The sequence below is a fragment of the Chelonoidis abingdonii genome, chromosome 2, assembly GCF_003597395.2.
Source record: "Chelonoidis abingdonii isolate Lonesome George chromosome 2, CheloAbing_2.0, whole genome shotgun sequence".
Taxonomy (NCBI): Eukaryota; Metazoa; Chordata; order Testudines; family Testudinidae; genus Chelonoidis; species Chelonoidis abingdonii.
Genome location: NC_133770.1, coordinates 178597136 through 178615913, shown reverse-complemented (window position 1 = coordinate 178615913; position 18778 = coordinate 178597136). Strand labels below are relative to the sequence as shown.

Sequence of the window (18778 nt, the reverse complement as noted above, 5' to 3'; positions counted from 1 at the left end):
TAGACAGAACTTTAAACGAGGACCGTGCCTCTACCCTTAAAGAAGCTGCATTTGTGGAGGCAAAGGGCCATACTTTCTATTTCTTTGTAAACTAAAGAGAGAGTATCAAACTGAAATGACAGAACTAAGCAATGAATGTATGTATGTGATTAATTTAGAAGAATTAATTCCCAAAACTTTTTTATAAAATTGTAGAATTACCTGTATTTTAATAATACAGCATTCTGTTAACTATGCAAAGAGTATGCAAAATAAAGTGCCACTATTGTATTTAAGGCTACAAACCTGCCTTAATACTGCTTTTCACATGGAAAGCAGATACTGTAGTATTTCTCCATTTGTTAGATACATAAATACAGCAAATAGTTCACTTTGCTACAGCATTAATATATCATTTTATTAAAATAGATTTTTTAAACTAACTAGGCAGAATGCCATGGACTACAGTTTAAAAACAAGGCACTAACACTTTAAAATCCTAAAATACACCTAACCAAGCTAATTAAAACACTAGCATTGATGGTAAAAGGGGCGGGGGGGAGATTTAAGTGCCACTAAAGCATTTAATAGCATTAAGATGTTAATTTTATGTTTTCTTCGAATAAATTTTACAGAAGAAAATCATAGCAGGTCTAGCAGTTTGCATTGCTAATAAATTATACAAGTGTCTTCTGTGAGACACAGTATAGATACATGTATAATGTTACTACAGCCCTTCTAAGGGTATGTCTGTACTGCAATTAAAACCCGCAGATGGCCCATGCTAGCTGAATTGGGGTCACAGGGCTCGTGCTATGGGTCTTTTTAATTGCACAGTAGACCTTCTGGCTTGCTGGAGCCCAGGCTCCAGGACCCTGCGAGGTGGGGTCTCAGAGCTTGGGCTGCAGCCCAAACTTCTACACTGCAATTAAACAGCACCTTACCCTGAACCCTGTAAGCCCAAGTCAGCTGACACAGGCCAGCCGCAGGTGTCTAACTGCAGTATAGACATACCATGTGTCTCATCAGTCACATTTTCCTTAGCCAGCAAAGGGGCACTTGTAGTTTTAAGGATGCATATTGTACATATGATATGCCAACTGAAAACAACATTAACAAAGCGGAGGCCTCCGTGCATAGAAATATGTAATACAAAGTAGGTTGAGAAGGCTCATTTTATTTTCTCATTTGAGGGATCAATTACATAAGACTTCAAGAAGTTATCCATGGGCTTATACAGCATGGCTACATTGCTTAGTTTCTAAGCTTACCTAAGGACACTGTTCAGTCCTTAAGCACTAACCAACTTCAGTTATACAAAAGATATAAAATTACTGTATTTAATAAGGTGCAAAGTTAGAAAATGAAATAATCTAGTACAATGATTACTTGTAAATTGCAACACGATTAGAGCACTTAAGGATGCTCCTTGGAGCAGGTGTATACAACAAGAATGTCTGTTTTCCCCACTGATGCACAGTATGTGTATCTTCTATTAATATTAATGATAGTAGCATGTGCAAATCTATTACACGTGACTGGAACAAGAGACCTATTAATATTCTCTGTTAATGCATAATGATTAATATTGCATTTGTTGAGATAACATATCCCCTGTATATAAAAACTATTGTCAAATACTTTATGAAAGTAATCCTATCAACTATGGAATGAAAATGTACTATTGTACTTCCCACTGTTCATTTAAAAATACCTTTTTTTGATATTCTATTTTCACTGGTTATCCATGACATTGTTTACTGGATTTTTGTCTGAGCAATGGAAACAATATAAATATGTGAACATTGCTGGTAAAAGGGTTCCCAGTGATTTAATGTAAAATGTCCTCCTATTCCAAAAGGGATTTTTGTTTCTGATTTACAGCAGAAGAAAATGTTAAGAACTCTTACTAATTCTGTAATAATAATTCCTAAAATTACTTAGTAAGATACTTGTTTTTGTAGTATTACACTGAAAGATCATTTGCTTCACACATGTACCTTCAGCTGTCCCTGATCTCAGCAACCTTTGACTTTAGTGATTTGGAAATGATGTGGCTCAGTTATGCTCCAAAATTTGGCTGTTTACATATATCAAAGGTCAAATAAGAGCTTTTAATAGAAAAATGCAAACAATATTCTCAAAGAGAGCAGAAGACAACCTCTGAACTGCCCTAACATGAGTAACTGTCTAAAGGACAGGCAGTTCTACAACACTGTTGACATCTGATTAGATAATCCTACTACATTTAGAGGACCTATTTTAAAAGGCCTGGAAATACCAGCAGTATGGCCATAGTGAGGTGAAGCAGACGCAAGGTTACATACAAACATTTTTACCTGCTGATCACATATACTGTTCTTATTTAAACATGCCATCAACATAGGGATGTTAAACTGACTCTGCTCTAGCAATACTGTACCAACTCTTTCTAGCCTAGGGTGTGTCGTTAACAGCATCACTTGTGCCTCCTAACATGTAAGACACACAGGAGAGCATGTTTTTGTGGAAGGCTAGAAGCACCAGCTCAACAGCACATTTCCTGCCACACACCCATGCCTCCTTAACACTTTGCAGAAGCACCTCCACTAAACTTCTAGCAAGGATCTCCATTTCTCCACAGGTACATAGGACAGAACTGAGAGGGAGTGGTCAGCTAACCTCTGAAAGTTCCCCTGCTCATTCCAGAGATATCTAGGGTGAAATCCTAGCCTCATTTAAGTCAGGGACAAAATGCCCATTATCTGAAATGGTGCAGAATTGCACCCTTAAGAGTAAACATTAACGCTACTGGAAGCAGCATTACCACTTGTGAGCTTCACCTGGGGGTGAGGTCCTACTGTGCATCCACCAGGAAGGAAGAACCATGTTGCCTGGAGCAGAAAGCTAGCAGGGCAGCTGAATCTACTTCCTCCTTACAATGAACATATTCCACTAATCTAAAGAAAAGATTTGGAACTCTCAAAATTGTACAATGCTTAGATACCACAATACTTTAGAAATACCTAAGAGATTCCATAGGTGATGAAATATTAATATTTTAGAGGAAAGCCATCTTCCTATTTTACTTTGCTATTTTAAACCCACTAAGTACTGCAGTTTTATGAGTGAGAAATTGCGGGTTAAATTATGCATGCAAACAATTATTATTCTACATTCAGAATAAGAACTATGAAGACCTGTGAGGAATTTACAAGACTTCTTTTGAAAAAAAGTACGTAAAATATTTATACCAGCGTTTGGAAATTCTTCTCACTGAGAACAAGCCTTTTTAAAAAAAAAAAACACACACACAAGTAAAGATCTTTCATTATCATGCTGAAAGGCAAGCAAATACGTTTTGTGCTTGGACAGGTGAATTTTCATGACAATTCTGTATTACCACAGACCTGCATTGGGGAGCAATTTTCAAATAGACCAAAGAGGTAATCAAATTTTAACTAAGAATTCTGATCCAAATCATCTCCACTACCTTCATTCAATACACTGGTCCATCTCCAGGTCCCACTGATGTAAATAGGAGCAGAATCCAGCCTTAAGAGCAGACTGAAAGCCCAGGCCTTTCAAAATTGATACTTGAAAGGCAAGTGTAATTTACATGCAACTTTGTAGATCTTGACAGCACTAAATTATGTTTAACTTCACACTATCTTTCTACCTTCTATCAACCCATCTTGATCATGTATAACTATCAGTGAGAAGTTTCCTATTGTGTGTATTTAAATATACAAAGAAAGAATAACTGTTTCCTATATGCTGCAAAAATCAAATTGCTTAAACCAAATTTAGCATGTGTTAGTTTGGTTTCTTTCATGCCCAAGCAATTTAATCTAACCCTTTAAGAAAAAAGAGGAAAAAAAAAGGTTCAGATGCACTATTTGTTGTTTTACAAATGTCTATAAAAGCCTTTGGTTATATTTCTTCCTTTGATCCTAGACAACCTTATCTAAGCCACAGGGACCATAGAAATCTGCACATACTGAAGAGCCACAGAACTGGAGTTTTTCCAAACATTCTTACAACCTTTAAAATTTCATGTTTTCAATTAGTTTTTTAGAAAATCTTCACATACAATAGATATCTTAAGGTGACACAGTGTGACAATATTGACATTTAACTCCAGTTATCATCTTGCTTAGTCCCACCATCAGAGTTTATGGTGTTAGAAATACTTGATTTATAATAAATTCAGACTGGACAGATATGTTTATTACATATACCAGCACCACTAACGTCCAGTGGATTACACACAGGTTCTAGCACTCAGACAGAGTCTAACTCTGGTTTTGACACTGACTTCTTGGGAAATCTTTGGCAAGTCGCTATCTCTTTGTAGGCCTCAGTTACCTCATCTGTGAGAATGCAGAGAATCATGCTGATGCAATCTTTGAAAAGTGCTTTGAAATCTACAGCTGAAAGAAATGCAACATACTGTCTTGCTGAAAATTGTGAGAGTCAGTAGAGAGGGTCCCCATCCTATTTTTACTTTAAAAAAAAAAAGCACTTTAGCATTTAATATTGAAAAAAGTGTCTTGTCCATTGCCAAAGCAGAAGGATTTTTTTTTTTAATAGTAGTGTCAGCAAGATTGTAGGTAGGTACAGATATGCTAGCTGTAATTTAAAAATTACATCTCACATCTTGAACTTTTAGACTGCTTGGCGAGGGAGGGGATTTTTACTCTAAAGCTGACCAGCAAAGGTAAAAGACAGCTTTCTTGACTTGGTCCTTTATGATGTTTAAAGGAAGACAAAAACTCTCTGCGCTTTTTTTTTTTTTTTTTTAAGTTACACTCTATCCTGTTTTTCCTGAAAGGCTATATGGATGACTATGCAACTGGTGAGCTCATATCACATATACCATGGATGTGAAACACCATTAATTTAGAGGGTAAGTCATTTATATTCATACTTTTTAAATGCTTGTTAATATCTATAACCTATAACTCATTCAGCACCCTAACTGCTTTTCTGGGAGTTGAGACAGTTCTGTATCTGGGACCCCAGCAAAACCAGGGAAGAACAGATCGAAAAATACCTATCTTTTCCTATTTGAATAAGTATAAGATATGGGATGTTAAGTTAATGTTCTGGAAAGTTCTGCCATTTTGGAGGGCAACTCTGCAAAACTTTGCCAGAGTTTGTTGCATACCAGAGAACATTCTGACCTGCTGTGAATAATCTTGCCCTGACAGCAGGATTCTTGGACATAGCAGCTACCATCTCTGCTCGCCCCCCTGACCCCCCCTGCAGCCTGGGCTATGTTTAACCTTTAATAGTCAGTTTAAAAATATATATTTTTAATTATTCTTTTGATGAAGTAATTCAGTAAAGAATTGGGCTCAATACTTTTAGCATCATACCTCAGCTATAATGGCATAAATTTCAAGTAGTAACAATCTAATGTTTTATGTCTTTACCATCTTAAGAAACTAGATCAGCTCACATTTTCCTATGTAGTATCCTGTTTATACTACATATTTTTACTATCCCCAATACATTAACTCCTTTAAACCATTTCACTATTTTCCTTTTTAAAATATATGGACTTGGTGCATATGGGGGGTGGGGGGAGTATATACTTAACTTGTAGAATTACTACTGGGATTTCTTTCAGTTTATATTTATATAACTTACTGTGTACAACCTCAAACACATTTTGAAGTACTGTACAGTATTACAATAATAAGTAATTCCATTGAAAATTGGTGTTTGTTATTCTAAAAAGGCCTCATACACACTGAAAGTCTAATGCGTCATGCTAGGTACTTACAATATTGTAGTGCCCTAACATAGGTGAATCACGATTTATTCCTATGGCTCAGACAGGATCAAACCATATTTTAGCAATTAACCATGAATGCTGCTCACAGACCTGCAAAGTCCAAGGTTATAGTGTGATTCACTAACAAGAGTCTGACCCTGTCTATGCTGCAAAATCAAACTGCGTTTTAATCTTTAGGGGGCATTATCATGTTGTAATTGAGTATTCCATTAAGTTAGCTTTCCATAATGTAGACACGCCTTGGAGCATCCAGTTCTATAAATTACAGCTCCATGCACCTAAACAACGTATATCAGTCATCTAAATGTAAAAAGTCATACTTTTCCATGCTACTTATCTTTTTACACCACTTAGATGTTTGCGAATGGGGTGTCTTACAAATTTCTACTGACAAATGACTGAACACATGCTTTCATACTAAATAGAATAAGGTACTATAAATACCTACAGAAATGTGGCTATGAATATAGCATGAAGAGGGCTGAAGGAAACCATTTATTTTCACTCATTAGTAAGGACCATGGAAAACTAAGACCTGACTCTACTTCATAAAACCATTCCTCAGGTAAAAGCACCAAAGAATCCTGTGGCACCTTATAGACTAACAGATGTTTTGGAGCATGAGCTTTTGTGGTCTATTCACCCACAAAAGCTCATGCTCCAAAACATCTGTTAGTCTATAAGGTGCCACAGGATTCTTTGCTGCTTTTACAGATCCAGACTAACACGGCTACCTCTCTGATATATTCCTCAGGTAGTCATCCCTAACAAAAATATTTACCCATGCCAAATTGTACAAAAATCCATGTAACAACTGGGCATCATACTACTGAAAATTTCACACTTGTGTGATGTAGTTAGGTCAACCTAACCACCTCTGTAGGCACAGCACAATTGACAGTAGAATTGTTCCATCAGTCTACCTAGGACCTCTCAAGGGTGGTGGATTTACTACAGCAACAGAAACTCTTTCACTGTAGTGCCTACACCAGGGGTGGCCAACCTGAGCCTGAGAAGGAGCCAGACTTTACCAATGCACATTGCCAAAGAGCCACAGTAATACAAGAGCAGCTCCCCAACCCCGCTCCCAATACCTCCCACCCACCAACAGCCCCACTGATCAGTGCCTCCCGTTCCCTTCACACACCTCCTGATCAGCTGTTGTGTCATCCAGAAGGCTCTGGGGAGGAGCGAGGGCATGACAGGCTCAGGGGGAGGTATAGGAAGAGGTGGAGGGTGGGCAGGGCCTGTGGCAGAGCCAGAGCTTGAGCAGTGAGCACCCCTCTGCACATTGGAAAGTTGGCACCTGTAGCTCCAGCTCTGGAGTCAGTGCTATACAAGGAGCCGCATATTAACCTCTGAAGAGCTAAATGTGGCTCTGGAGCCACAGGTTGGCCACCCTGTGGCCTACACTGTAGTGCTACAGAGGCGTGACTGCAGTGCTGCAACTGTGCTGCTCTAGTGCCTGTAGCATAGGCATACCGTTAGAAAAACCATTACTATTTTAAATTTCTAGATCTTTCATTATGAAAAAAAAGCAACTTGTGTGTGTGTGTGTGTGTTAGGCAAGACTATTTTAACAAAGATTAGCCAGAGCTACACATGAACTTTATAAAATAAGGCCGTGTTATGTGGGAACTGCATTAGCCATTGAACAGTGTCAAAGTGCACTAACTTACAAGGAAAGAGGGATATTTTTGTCATTCAGGGCCTCCAAACCTCCAGCAAAGATGGGACACAAATAAACCAGAAAGCGCTCACGTATGGAAGTTATATTACGGACTCCACTGAATTAACAATAGGGTGGAAGACTGCTGTCATATTATGTTGTTTTTGGAAGGGGGTGAAAGAATTAGGCCCCTCATTTGAATGTGTGAAGACTGCTGACTGAACTCAAGCCTTTACGTTCCTCCACGGTCTGGCAACAACATATGTGCTTGACTTTAAGTGCTTGAGTAGCCTTACTGACTACTCACGAGTAAAGTTAAGCATAAGAACAGCCATACTGGGTCAGACCAATAGTCCATCTAAAGCAGTATCCTCCTGTCTTTTGACAGCAGCTAATGCCAGGTGCGTCAGAGGGGATGAACTGAACAGGAATCAAGTAATCCATCCCATGTCATCCACTCCCAGCTTCTGGCAATCAGAGGCTAGGGACATCCAAAGAGCCATTGATGGACCCATTTTCCATGAATTTATCTAATTCTTTTTTTAACCCATGTGTTTGCAGAATCAAGACCTAAGAATTACGGGGCATTGGGGATTGACCCTCACACAGTTCTCCCTCTCAAAAAAGAGTTGGATTTCTGCAAGCCATAATGACAACTCTGTTTTTGCCTACATGTATCCCTGTTTCTAGGAAATGTCTACATACCCATAAAAGGAAAAGTGCATGCATGCATTATCTGTCAGTCCAAAGAGAAATGCCTAATACATAAGCATAGCACAGTCACAACACTGGATTTAAAGTTCTCTCCTTAAATTCAGTGTATTAAATAGGAAACTTCATATAAGGCACCATCATCTTCAAGTTACACATTTTTTTTTAAAAAATAAATCACAAAAATATCTTGTTTCCAGTTCTCTTTAACCAACTTTAAAGAGAAAAGTCTGTGAGAGGAAACTCTGCTGACTTCTTGCAGCTCCTGAGAAGTCCATTTCCTTTACAAAAATGATGGATTAACAATACCAGAACGAACAGGTCAGACCTAACTTTGTCTACAACTTTAAGGCTGATGGTAAGAGGCCCCTGCCCCTGGATCAGTCAGCTCTTTAATTAAACAAAACAAGCCACATTCTAATGGAAAGCTCAGAAACCAGTGACTATGCAGCAGGAAAGTGGCACACAGTTGTTCTAGGGTGCAGAGGACAAGGGATGGGACACTGCAGTGGTTTCTGACAGCTAAGGCTTGGCTTGGCACAATGGTCGCTTTCTGCTCAAGGGCAGGACATTCATAGCCGGCTGCTTGTTACCACACCTTACCCACCGCAGGCTCGGCACAATAGGTGGGTGGTCCCAGGCTCCCTGCAAGGCGCTAGCTGGCTGGCAGCTTGTTTGTCCCCAAACTAGGCTCAGGGCTGGGGGCTGCTTTTGCTCCCAATCTGGGCAATGCTGGTTTGCTGCCGGGCTAAGCTGAAGGCAGGAGCAGCCCCAGGCTGGAGAGTGCTGGGGTGGTTCCCGGCGGTCCCAGGCGACTCTCAGTAGAGGGGCCCGGTGGGGTCCCCCTGGCCGGTGTCTGTGCTGGGCGCTGCGGGGAGCCCCCAGGGGGCGGGGCGACAGCAGCGCAGGGTGTAGTTGCTGCCCCCGTTATTGTCCCAATACTCGCCCTGCTGGCTGCGGTAACAGACGGCGAAGTGCACGGCGGAGCCCTCCACCAGGCCGGGCGGGGTGCACAAGCTGAAGTGGAAGCGCTCGGTAGGGGGATCTCTCCCCTCGGGGCCGGACAGGGGCTGGGCCGCGGCGTCCAGGAAGGAGCGCCACTCGTTGAAGGTGTAGCGCACCGTCACCTCCTTGGGGCCCGGGCAGCTCAGCACCCGCACGGTGCCCCGCACGTCCAGGGCCGCCGCGGGCTGGCCCAGGCGCTCCAGACACACCCGCTCCCGCTGCAACCGCTCGGCCGCCGCCACCTCCCCGGCGGGCTGGAAGTCAGGCACGAGCTGCAGGAGGGGAGGCGGCGGGCGGGCTCCACAGCCCAGGCCGAGCGCGGCGCTGAACTCCTCCCGGGGCAGGCGCCGCAAGCGGGAGAGCACGGCGGCCGGCACCTGCGGCTCTTCCGCCGCGCTGAAGTGCTTCACGCTGGCCAGGTTCAGCCCCAACGAGTCCGCGAACTGCACCCGCTTCTTGCACTTGGTGCAGCAGCCCCCGCTGCCCTCCTCCGGCGGCGGGAAGAGCCTCGCGGCCGCCAGGCTGGGGCTAGCGGGCAGCGACAGAGACCGCCCCCCGCGGCGGCGCAGCCCCAGCAGCAGCTCCCCATCCTCCGGCGAGGGAGAGGCTCTAGCCCGCTGCGGCTCGCCCCAGGGCTCCTGCAGAGGCAGCGCAGCCACCGCCCCCTCTTGCTCTTGCTCTGCGGAGCTGCCTCCCCAGGGGTCCCGCGGGAGCAGCCGAGCCGTCCTCTCTTGCTGGCGGCCCCCGAAAGGCGCTAGCATTTGCTCCAAGCCCAGCAGTCCGGAGTCCTGGCCTTCCATGGCATCTCGCCCTCGCCCTCGGCCCCGGCCCCTCCTCGGGAGACTCCGCGGCTGCTGCTGGCCTTCTCCCGGCCGGGGCTTGCGCTGGCTAAGGCGGTGGGGTCGTTTTATCGCCTTTGCCTTGCAGCGGAGTCATGGTGGGGGGCGCGCCCCTGTCCCCCCGGGGGCTCCTGGCGGCAGGGGCGGAGCCTCTGGAGAAATCAAACCGCGGGCAGCCAGCCACGTCCCCAGCCCTGCCAGAGCCAGGGGGCGAAGGGGCACAGCGGACCCAGCGCCGCGGACAGGCTCGGAGAAGTTTCCGTGCGCAGCGTGTTTGGCCGCACACGCCCACCTCGGCGGGAGGTGCTGCCCGCCCAGCCGCGGCTTCCGAACCAGGGGAGGGCGCTGGCGTCTCCATAACAGCAACTACAGGAGGAGACCAAAAGTGGTATCGGATAAAGGGAGGAGTGGCCCACGGAGTTGTCCCTGCAGGGCCCTGAGATGGCTTGTGATTTGCTTGGTGCTCCCAAGCACGAGCCCCTCTAGAGCTGTCGGGGACAGCCAGCAATGCCCTTCACCTCGCGCAGCTGCAGTGCTATTGTCATTATTGCAATGCCTTAGGCCAGGGGTATGTGTATCTGAGGTACACAGGTCTCATCTACATATTTGGCAAGTTTTACAACAGGTTACATAAAAAAGCCCTAGTGAAGTCAGGCTTACTAAAACTTCATAGAGATAATGACTTGTTTATACTGCTTTATATACTATACACTGAAATGTACGTACAATAGTTATATTCCAATTGATTTATTTTATAATAGTGTAAAAATGTAGGCAATTTTTCAGTAATAGTGTGGTGTGACACTTGTAATTTTATGTCTGAGTTTGTAGGCAAGGAGTTTTTAAGTGCAGTGAAACTTGGAGGTACGCAAAACAAATCAGACTCCTGAAAGGGATACAGAAATCTGGAACTGTTAAGAGCCACTGCCCTAGGGCATTGCTTGTATAAAAGCAGGGCACAATGGTCCAAGCTACCCATAGTTAGTCTCACATTCTAGCTATCAGTTTTGATACTACTTCAGGGAATCTATGATGCTACCACAGGCAAAAGTAATTTAAGCCCTGGTCCCGCAACAGGCTCTCTGCATAGGTGATTGACCTCAATACAGTAAATGCAGCAACTTCTTGGCAAAAAGTGTCTTGGCAAAAAGCGATTTAAAGATGTCCCTTTTTTGTCTTTGTGATACACAAAGGCGTGGGGGAAGGGATTTGCTGTTACTGCTTTCTAAAGTTTTTACTTCTGATTTTTTTAATGTAGAAATATCAGGACAGGTACATCTAGTCTTCCTGATTTTGCCAGAGAACTCACTGGGGGTATTCGGATCTTTCTGCTGGCCTTAACTGAAGAGAGTGTTGAATCTTTAACAAAAACTTTGTCATCAGACCATTTGAGTAAAAAAGAAATAGAATCAAAACATTTTAAACAGGTTTCCCACTTCAGTTAAGTTGTGGAATTTAACTTCTGTTCCACATACTTCACTTCTGTGGAACACTGTCAGAATCCTATCAGTTCTCCACTAATGCTTGGGCCAGAATTTTACAAAAGTGGCCTTTGATTTTGGGTGCCCAGCTGGAGATCTCTTGGGCCTGATTTTCAAAAGTGCCACACTCCAGGTCCAGTTGAAGTCTGTATGAGTAGCAGGTGCTTCCAGTGCTGCCAACTTTTACCATTTTATCACAAGTCTCATGATATATGATGTTTTTCTTTTACAGGGATGTGATTATATGAGAACCTCTGCTTTCATTTTTTTTAAGAAAGTTTCTAGATTCTCATGATTAAAGAGAAATACTTGAAAACAAGAACCCTGAAGTCTCAAAAACTAAAAAAATCAAAATAAAAAGAATCCCAAAGGTATTAGTCTTTTAAAGTCACATGATTTTTAAGCCACTAGTTACTTTTTTTTCCCTCCCTTTTTTTTTTTTTTTTTTTTTTTTTTTTTTTTACCAGACTTGTGATTTTTGAACACTGACCCAGATCCTTAAACACATTTAGGCTCCTAATTTCCACTGAAATCAATAGAAGTTAGGAGCCTCTGAGAAAATGAGCCTTAGTGTTGGCAATACTGTGCTCCTGTGAAAACTATGCCCAAAGAGTCTGAAGGTGCACAGGCCCCTTTTGAAAATCTAGTCATAGAGTTTTCTAAGTTATTTATAATGTTAAAAAAAAACACACACACACAGAAAAAGTTTGACTTCAGCAAAAACAGTACAAATATTTTTCCCTCTCTAGGCCATTTTTAGCTAAATACTGCATGTTAAATGATAGCACCACAATAAGGATTTTATTGTGGATTTTTTATTAGGATTTTTGGAGTCAATGCCCTTGCATATCTGGGAAGTTTTCCAAAATTAGACGGGTACTTAGTACATGTTACAGCTGTCATCTTTAGATAGTTCTGTTGGTGAAAGTACAATTCCTCTCCTCCACCTCACCTTTTTCAGGACAGGGAAACTAGAAATCCATGTGCAGGTAACATCACTTTCTGGATGTCTAGGTTCTCTCCATGGATCAAGATAATTTTCTGAAGAAATTAAGATGTATTTTTAATTAAATTTCATTTCAATTGCAAAAATAACCTTCCAAAGGTGAACTGATGAGATACTGTTCTACGGTGTGGGCAGCCTGTCTCTCAGAGAGAGGCAAACTGCTCCCATTCATCTCATCTGGTGTTAAAGACAAATGGACACCACTGAAATATTAACTGTCTTTGCAGCAGTCATCTAGTATGGCTAGATAGTTCATTCATTTGAAAGGATATTTCCACAGGAATAAGGGTGCAAGCTTGTGCTATTGAAGATTAGAACCACTAATGTTAAGATAACAGTTATTTAAAATTTCCCAGTAACCTGATTCCTTCTGTAATTTCTGTCATCGTAATCAGCTTTTACCAATAACTAGTTCTGGTGCATGCAAGAAAGAAACTAATTCTCAACCTAGTCTTGTGTGATACACAGGAACTAGTTCAGAGAATAACTAGGAAAACAGATGGTCACTGTTGCTCAGGATACATTCTTTGGCTATCATAGATTAAGAATGAGAGTCAGCAATGGACAACACCGTAACATAAGAGTGCAGCTTTTTCTTCTGAAACGCTGATAAACTGTTAAAAATAGGCTGAAAGGCAAACTAAAATACCTGAAATGATCAGGTTAAGTCATATTGGTGCAAACACCAGTCTGCGCCAATGCAGTTTAGTTACCTTAAGGATTTATACAGTGCACTACTTGTGCAACTACAATGTAGTTACGCCATTGAAAATGTATCTAATTAAGACTCACCTTTACACTCTGATCCTGAAAACACTTTCAGACATGCTTAACTTTACACACTTAAGAAGTCCCTCTGAAGTCAATGAAATAACTCTTGTGCACAAAGTTAAGCACCTATGTAAATGCTTGCAGGATTGGGCCATAATTCATAGAATCTAGCTGAAGGCTATTCAAAAACACTATATATAAAACAATATTTCAGTGGTGTCCATTTGTCTTTAACACCAGATGAGATGAATGGGAGCAACAAGGAGTGAATAAAATGTGTGTAAATAATGAGGTATGGAATATTATAACTCTTGGATACTATACATATATTCAGTAAGGTCAGATCAATATAGCTTCTGTAAGGCCAAATTTGTGCTGATTTACTATGTTAGAATTCTCTGAAAGAGACGCATAAATAAAATACTGACTCTGTTGTTTGAATTTTCAAACAGCTTTGGACAAGATCTCCCAAGAAAGGGAGACTGTTTCTGGGGAAAAACACAGGATAAAGCAAAAATCCTATTGCAGTGTTGCCAACTCTCACAGTATTTGATGTTTTTTCTTAAAATTCCAGCTTCTGGAGTCATGTGATAACGTAAGACTCTCAGCTTTCATTTTTAAAAGTAAATTTCTAGATATCATGGTTATGGAGAAAAGTTCTAAACCATTATCTTTAAAGGTTCAAAAAAGTATTATCCCATTTTAGAGATGGTGAGATCCACAAAGATACTTAGGCACCCAGATTTAGGTGCCAAAATCTCTGGTGTTAGGCTCCAGTGCAATCCAGAAAACTCCTGCCAAACCCTGTAGGTGCCCAAGTTTTCAGGGTAAAAGTTCCCCCAGTGCCTATGTTTCTGTCTGTGAGCATGTGCACTGCCTCCTTACTGTAATTGTCCAGATGTCTATCTCCTCCCAAGCCCCAGAGCAATTCACAAACTGGGAGAAGACAGACACATGCTGGGCCAGATCCGGTAGGAGTGTTCAGAGGCCACCTACTGGTTTGGGTTTCATTCACAATCTGGTCACCAGAGGAGGAGGAGGTGGTGGCAATGCTTCCCATCTTATAACTTTTAGCCCAATGGCTAGAACATTTCCTGGAATGTTGAAGACCCAGGTTCAATTCTCCCCTCTCAGCCAGAGAAGGAAAAAGACTGGGAGTCTCCTACCTCTTTGGAGATTGCTCCAACCAATGAGATATGGAATAGTCTGATATGAGACTCCCTCAGTATCTCCTGTTGAAGTGTTCCACTATGAATAAATAATGAAAGAGCGATTTGAGGAAGGGAACTGGACTCTGGGTTTCCCACTTCCCAAGTGGGTTCCTTAACCACTGAACTACAGAGTCTCTCTCTGTGTGGCCCAATAACTGTTCCGCTGTGGATAAATACTTAAATACTCATTTGTGGATCTGTATCTGGACCTACCTCCCTAACTCCTCATCTTATGCTTGTTCCACAAAAGCATTCTGTCTCCGCTGCACTGCATGTTAATTAATATGTTTGTTAATGATTTGGTAGGGGAAGGAGCAGTGAAATTTGCTGATGACACAAAACTATTTAGATCAGTAAAAAGATAGGATTGTAGGAAAAACCTCCAGAAAAATCTAACCAAACGCAGGATAGTACAACAGCAGCTGAATTTTAATTTTGATAAATGCAAGGTAATGCATATTGAAATGAATAATCTATATTTCTCCTAATAATATCCCCATGACTGTGCTAAATTGGTCTGCAAAGAGGATTGCCATTCATAAGAATTCTGTGCAAGCAGTAAGGCAGTAGGAATTAATATTGGATCAAAATCTATTTAAGCATTAAATCAGGTAGTTATGGAGATCTTGGGAATTTAAAAATTCTGAGGGCCAGGTAAGGTGTTTGTTAGTATTCCCAAAGCAGGTGGAGTTTGAACTCTTAAGTCTAAGGGTTATATCATCAGCTGGTATAAATTGTCATAGCTGCTGGAACTATGAGGATCTGCCCCCAGGCCTTTAATATGTTCTCTGTTCAAAACATTTCCAAATGGACTCTTTGAAATAAAAGTTTTAAAAGTGATAGTTCACAAGACTAGATCGTTGAAGACCATAAACAAATCTGATCAATGGTTTTTCAAAGCCTACTCATTCATCAAATTATTTTTGTAAAATCTTTGGTTCAGCTGGAGAATTTTTGTCATTGGAGGTGATTCATTTTTGTCTATTATATGAACAATGTCATGGAGAGGTAATAGCAATGAGGGTTGCACTATGAAGTTTGAGAGGAAGAAGAGTCTTATGATTAATGAACTGGACTGAGTCTCAGGTGATCTTGATTCAGTTCCTGCCTCTGCTACAGACTTTGGGCAAGACATTTATCTGGCAGTGCCTCAGATCTCCATCTGTAATATGGCAATAGCAAGATTTCCCTTGTCTTATCTGTTTAGTCCCTGATCTTGCAAACACTTACTTATATACTTCACTTGAAGCATCTGAGTCAAACATGTGGTTAGTATTTATTGGATTGGGGCCTTATACTACAAGCTTGTCAGGGCAGGAACTCTCTCATACTCTGTTTGTACAGTGCCCAGCACAGTGGAGCCCAACCTTGTTTGGAGGCTCCAGGCACTACTGAAATACAAATAAATAATTATAATAAGGCTGATTCAGAACACAGTTTTCCTCCTCCTCCCTCTTTGGAAGTGAAATATAAAAACTCCTATGCCTTTGCATTTTTAAAGTTGTCTCATTGGCAACTGTTGTATGTTCTTGGAAAAAACAAACTTAGTACTTTATGGCCCTGATTCAGCAAAGAAAGTAAACAACTGCTTAACTTTAATCCACTAAACACAGTGGGAAAATTCATGTGCTTAAGTGCAGTGCTGAATCATGGCCTTTGAGATTAAAAAACTTAAATTGGTTTATTTGGAAAATATTTGCAAACTAAGTCCCGCCAGTTCTGCAAACACTAAGGCACATGCTAAACTTTACTACCGTGAAGCAGGCCCACTGAAGTTAGGGATCAGGGCTTAATGTTTTTGTCTCTCCCTCTGTTGGCCCAACCAAATCACTTACCCTTACAAAACTTGACGCGCTGGCAGTGGATTGTGACATTGTCTCTTCACTGCTCCAGTTTTCGTGTTCAGGGATAGTAAAAATATATCCAGTTCTCCATCAGTGAATCCAATGGAGAAAAGAAAATCATCTGAAAGTATTAAAGTGGGATAGAGGATTTCAGTGGGACCTAGCCATTGTGTTATACTAAGTTACTTAGTGGCTTTATTGCCAGCCTATTCAGTTGAAATGTTATAGTATCTTGCAACATTTACTATTGCACTGGGGAAGGAAGAGGGAATCAATAAACCTTTGGGGGAAAAGTCTGGTAAACTTGCCTTAAGAGGGAAAATAATCTATTAAACCCTTGGGGTGGGGGATCTGGTAAACTTGCTTTAAGAAGCCCTTTCACAATTGGAGGGATGGACTCAAAATATCATATTCACTTCACCTCTCATTTATCTTATTGCCTCAATGTCTGCGTGTCTCTTTTCCAGGACAAAGCTTATTTTGGTTTAGGACAAACAATGGAGGATAGAAACAGCCTGTTAATTGTCTGGAGTGGCTTCAGTTAACTCCCTCATACTGTACCCATCTCAGGACTAACATGTACCATACATTTTATTCCATACAACAGAATGAAGGTAATTTATGTTCTGATGAAAGGAAAATATGAGAAGTTCTTTCATTTCAGAACTGTCACTAGGAATTCTATTTTCAGTAGCCCACGATGTTTGATTTCTGAATCGGTTACATTATTCCATGAAAATAAAACTTTATTGCAGATGCCCTGTCCAGAGGCTCAGTCCTTTGGGAGGCAGCGCTGCTGTTGGATGTGTGGTTTAACAAAGATAAATCTGTTTGAATCAGTAACCACCACATGAACAGAAAAGGAAGACAAAATTGTTTGTCTGCAGTCATCCAGCTTCAAATCCCTGGAGAAAGGATGAGCTATATCTAGACTGGAAAATTAAATTTGCTTCCTCAGTTGCCCCTGTTTCAGATAACCATCCAATTTAATCAGGAGTCAATTCAAGCAGCCTGTTGATTATTCCTCTATAACCATTTCAATCATGGCTTCAATCTCCACATCCTAAATAGACAGATTTCCCAGCAGTCCCAAGGAAGGTATTCTATTAATAAACATACAGGTTACAAAGACTCAAAATCTCTTCAGTGACCTCACCAGTTCCCCCCTCACATCTTGTCTAAGGAAATTCCTAATGACAGAGGCTTATCAGAAAACATTAATGAGATAACTATTGTGTAATATTAACATAAATATCAGAGAAGTCCTGGTGAAGTGAGCATGTGTGTATATATTAGAGAGAGAGAGAGAGAAACATCAGCAGTTTGTGCACAGAATGAATATTCAAATCTGACTTCAAATTCTTCCCACATCTCACTTCAGATTCTTCCAGCATTAGTTCTGAACTGTTTTTTTACCCATATTTAACTTAGTCTTGGGACTTGAACTTTGAAAATGTATATTTTTGCATTAAGTTGGTTTTCCGGAGATAAAGTTGTGTTATGAATACTCTTGTTTTCAGGACAGCTTATTTTAACAGATCTGTCATTCCTATATAGATGGCATGTTGGGACATTAATATCCTCTTAAATTATTTTTAAACTATTAATACTTCATGTCCTTTGGGAATGTTATCTGCAAACTTAGCATCTTTGTATCTTTGCTAAGATTTTAGGGTTTTAGTTTTATCAGTTTGTGAGGATTTCCAAGTATTGGATGTAAAGATTCCATCAGGTTATGAGTTCCTGCTATATTCCAGTGTAAAACCTATATCACAGATCTTTCCAGGTTATACTGTTTGATTAGAGATTATTTAAATATATGTGTATTCCTTCCTGTTTCGAAGCTTATACAGAGAGTTTATTAGAACATTTACTTATTTTTAAACTAGTTTTCTTCTCTATTAAACAAAATTGAACAGCTTTAATCCATAAAGGCACAGATTAGTTTTGTTCTTGAAGAAGCGGGTATTGAACTTAAAAAGTGTTCAGTATGCCTTAAAAGGAATAGCAGAAACTATTACAGTTTCCAAAGGGACTGAGAGGGATTTAATCTGAATTTCTGCCAGATGTTCAGGAGACAAAACCTCATACGTTTTACTGGAGCCCTTCAGACAATGGCAGAAATCTCTCATCCTTCAGGGCTGCCAAGTATTATAAAGTGTTCCATCCATCTTTTAACTAGTGACTCACATCAACAATGACGTATGAGAAATGGAGATACTTTGAATTTATGAATATCCTATTTCTCTGATTCATGGCAATGATTGCGTTTCCCATGGTGATTGGTGATCAATGATTGGTGATTCTAAATCTTCTGTTATTTGTGCCATGTATGTGGCAATACGGCAAGGAATCTCTTCATTTTGGGTGAAATCCTGACCCTCTTAACGTCCAGTGGCATTTCTCTTTGTGTCTTGCGCAGAACTGAGCACACTGTTTGTGCTGAACAAACACATAATAAAAAAGGGAATTATCACATT

General features: G+C 41.1%; 2 protein-coding genes across 3 annotated transcripts in view; one reads left to right on the top strand and one right to left on the bottom strand.

The window, feature by feature from the left end:
- Window positions 1–1136: 1136 nt before the first annotated feature.
- Window positions 1137–10266, bottom strand: PPP1R3G (protein phosphatase 1 regulatory subunit 3G). Its single transcript, XM_032787249.2, has one exon. The coding sequence runs from the start codon at window positions 9944–9946 to the stop codon at window positions 8960–8962; it is 987 nt and encodes a 328-aa protein (XP_032643140.1). The 5' UTR covers window positions 9947–10266; the 3' UTR covers window positions 1137–8959.
- A 142-nt stretch (window positions 10267–10408) lies between these two features.
- The window catches only part of RPP40 (ribonuclease P/MRP subunit p40), a 45478-nt gene continuing 37108 nt past the window's right edge, over window positions 10409–18778 (top strand). Inside the window, exons 1-2 of one of the 2 annotated variants that reach the window (XM_032787247.2) lie at window positions 10409–10703; window positions 16766–16912. In XM_032787247.2, coding sequence (XP_032643138.1) covers window positions 16907–16912 — 6 coding nt within the window. In that variant the 5' untranslated portion in view covers window positions 10409–10703; window positions 16766–16906. Of the gene's footprint in view, window positions 10704–13878; window positions 16913–18778 lie in introns of those variants that run through there. The other variant, XM_075062832.1, reaches the window with a different exon arrangement.

Bases quoted from the DNA above. Each gene is read 5' to 3' on its own strand.
- PPP1R3G (XM_032787249.2), bottom strand. From the start codon at position 9,946: ATGGAAGGCCAGGACTCCGGACTGCTGGGCTTGGAGCAAATGCTAGCG.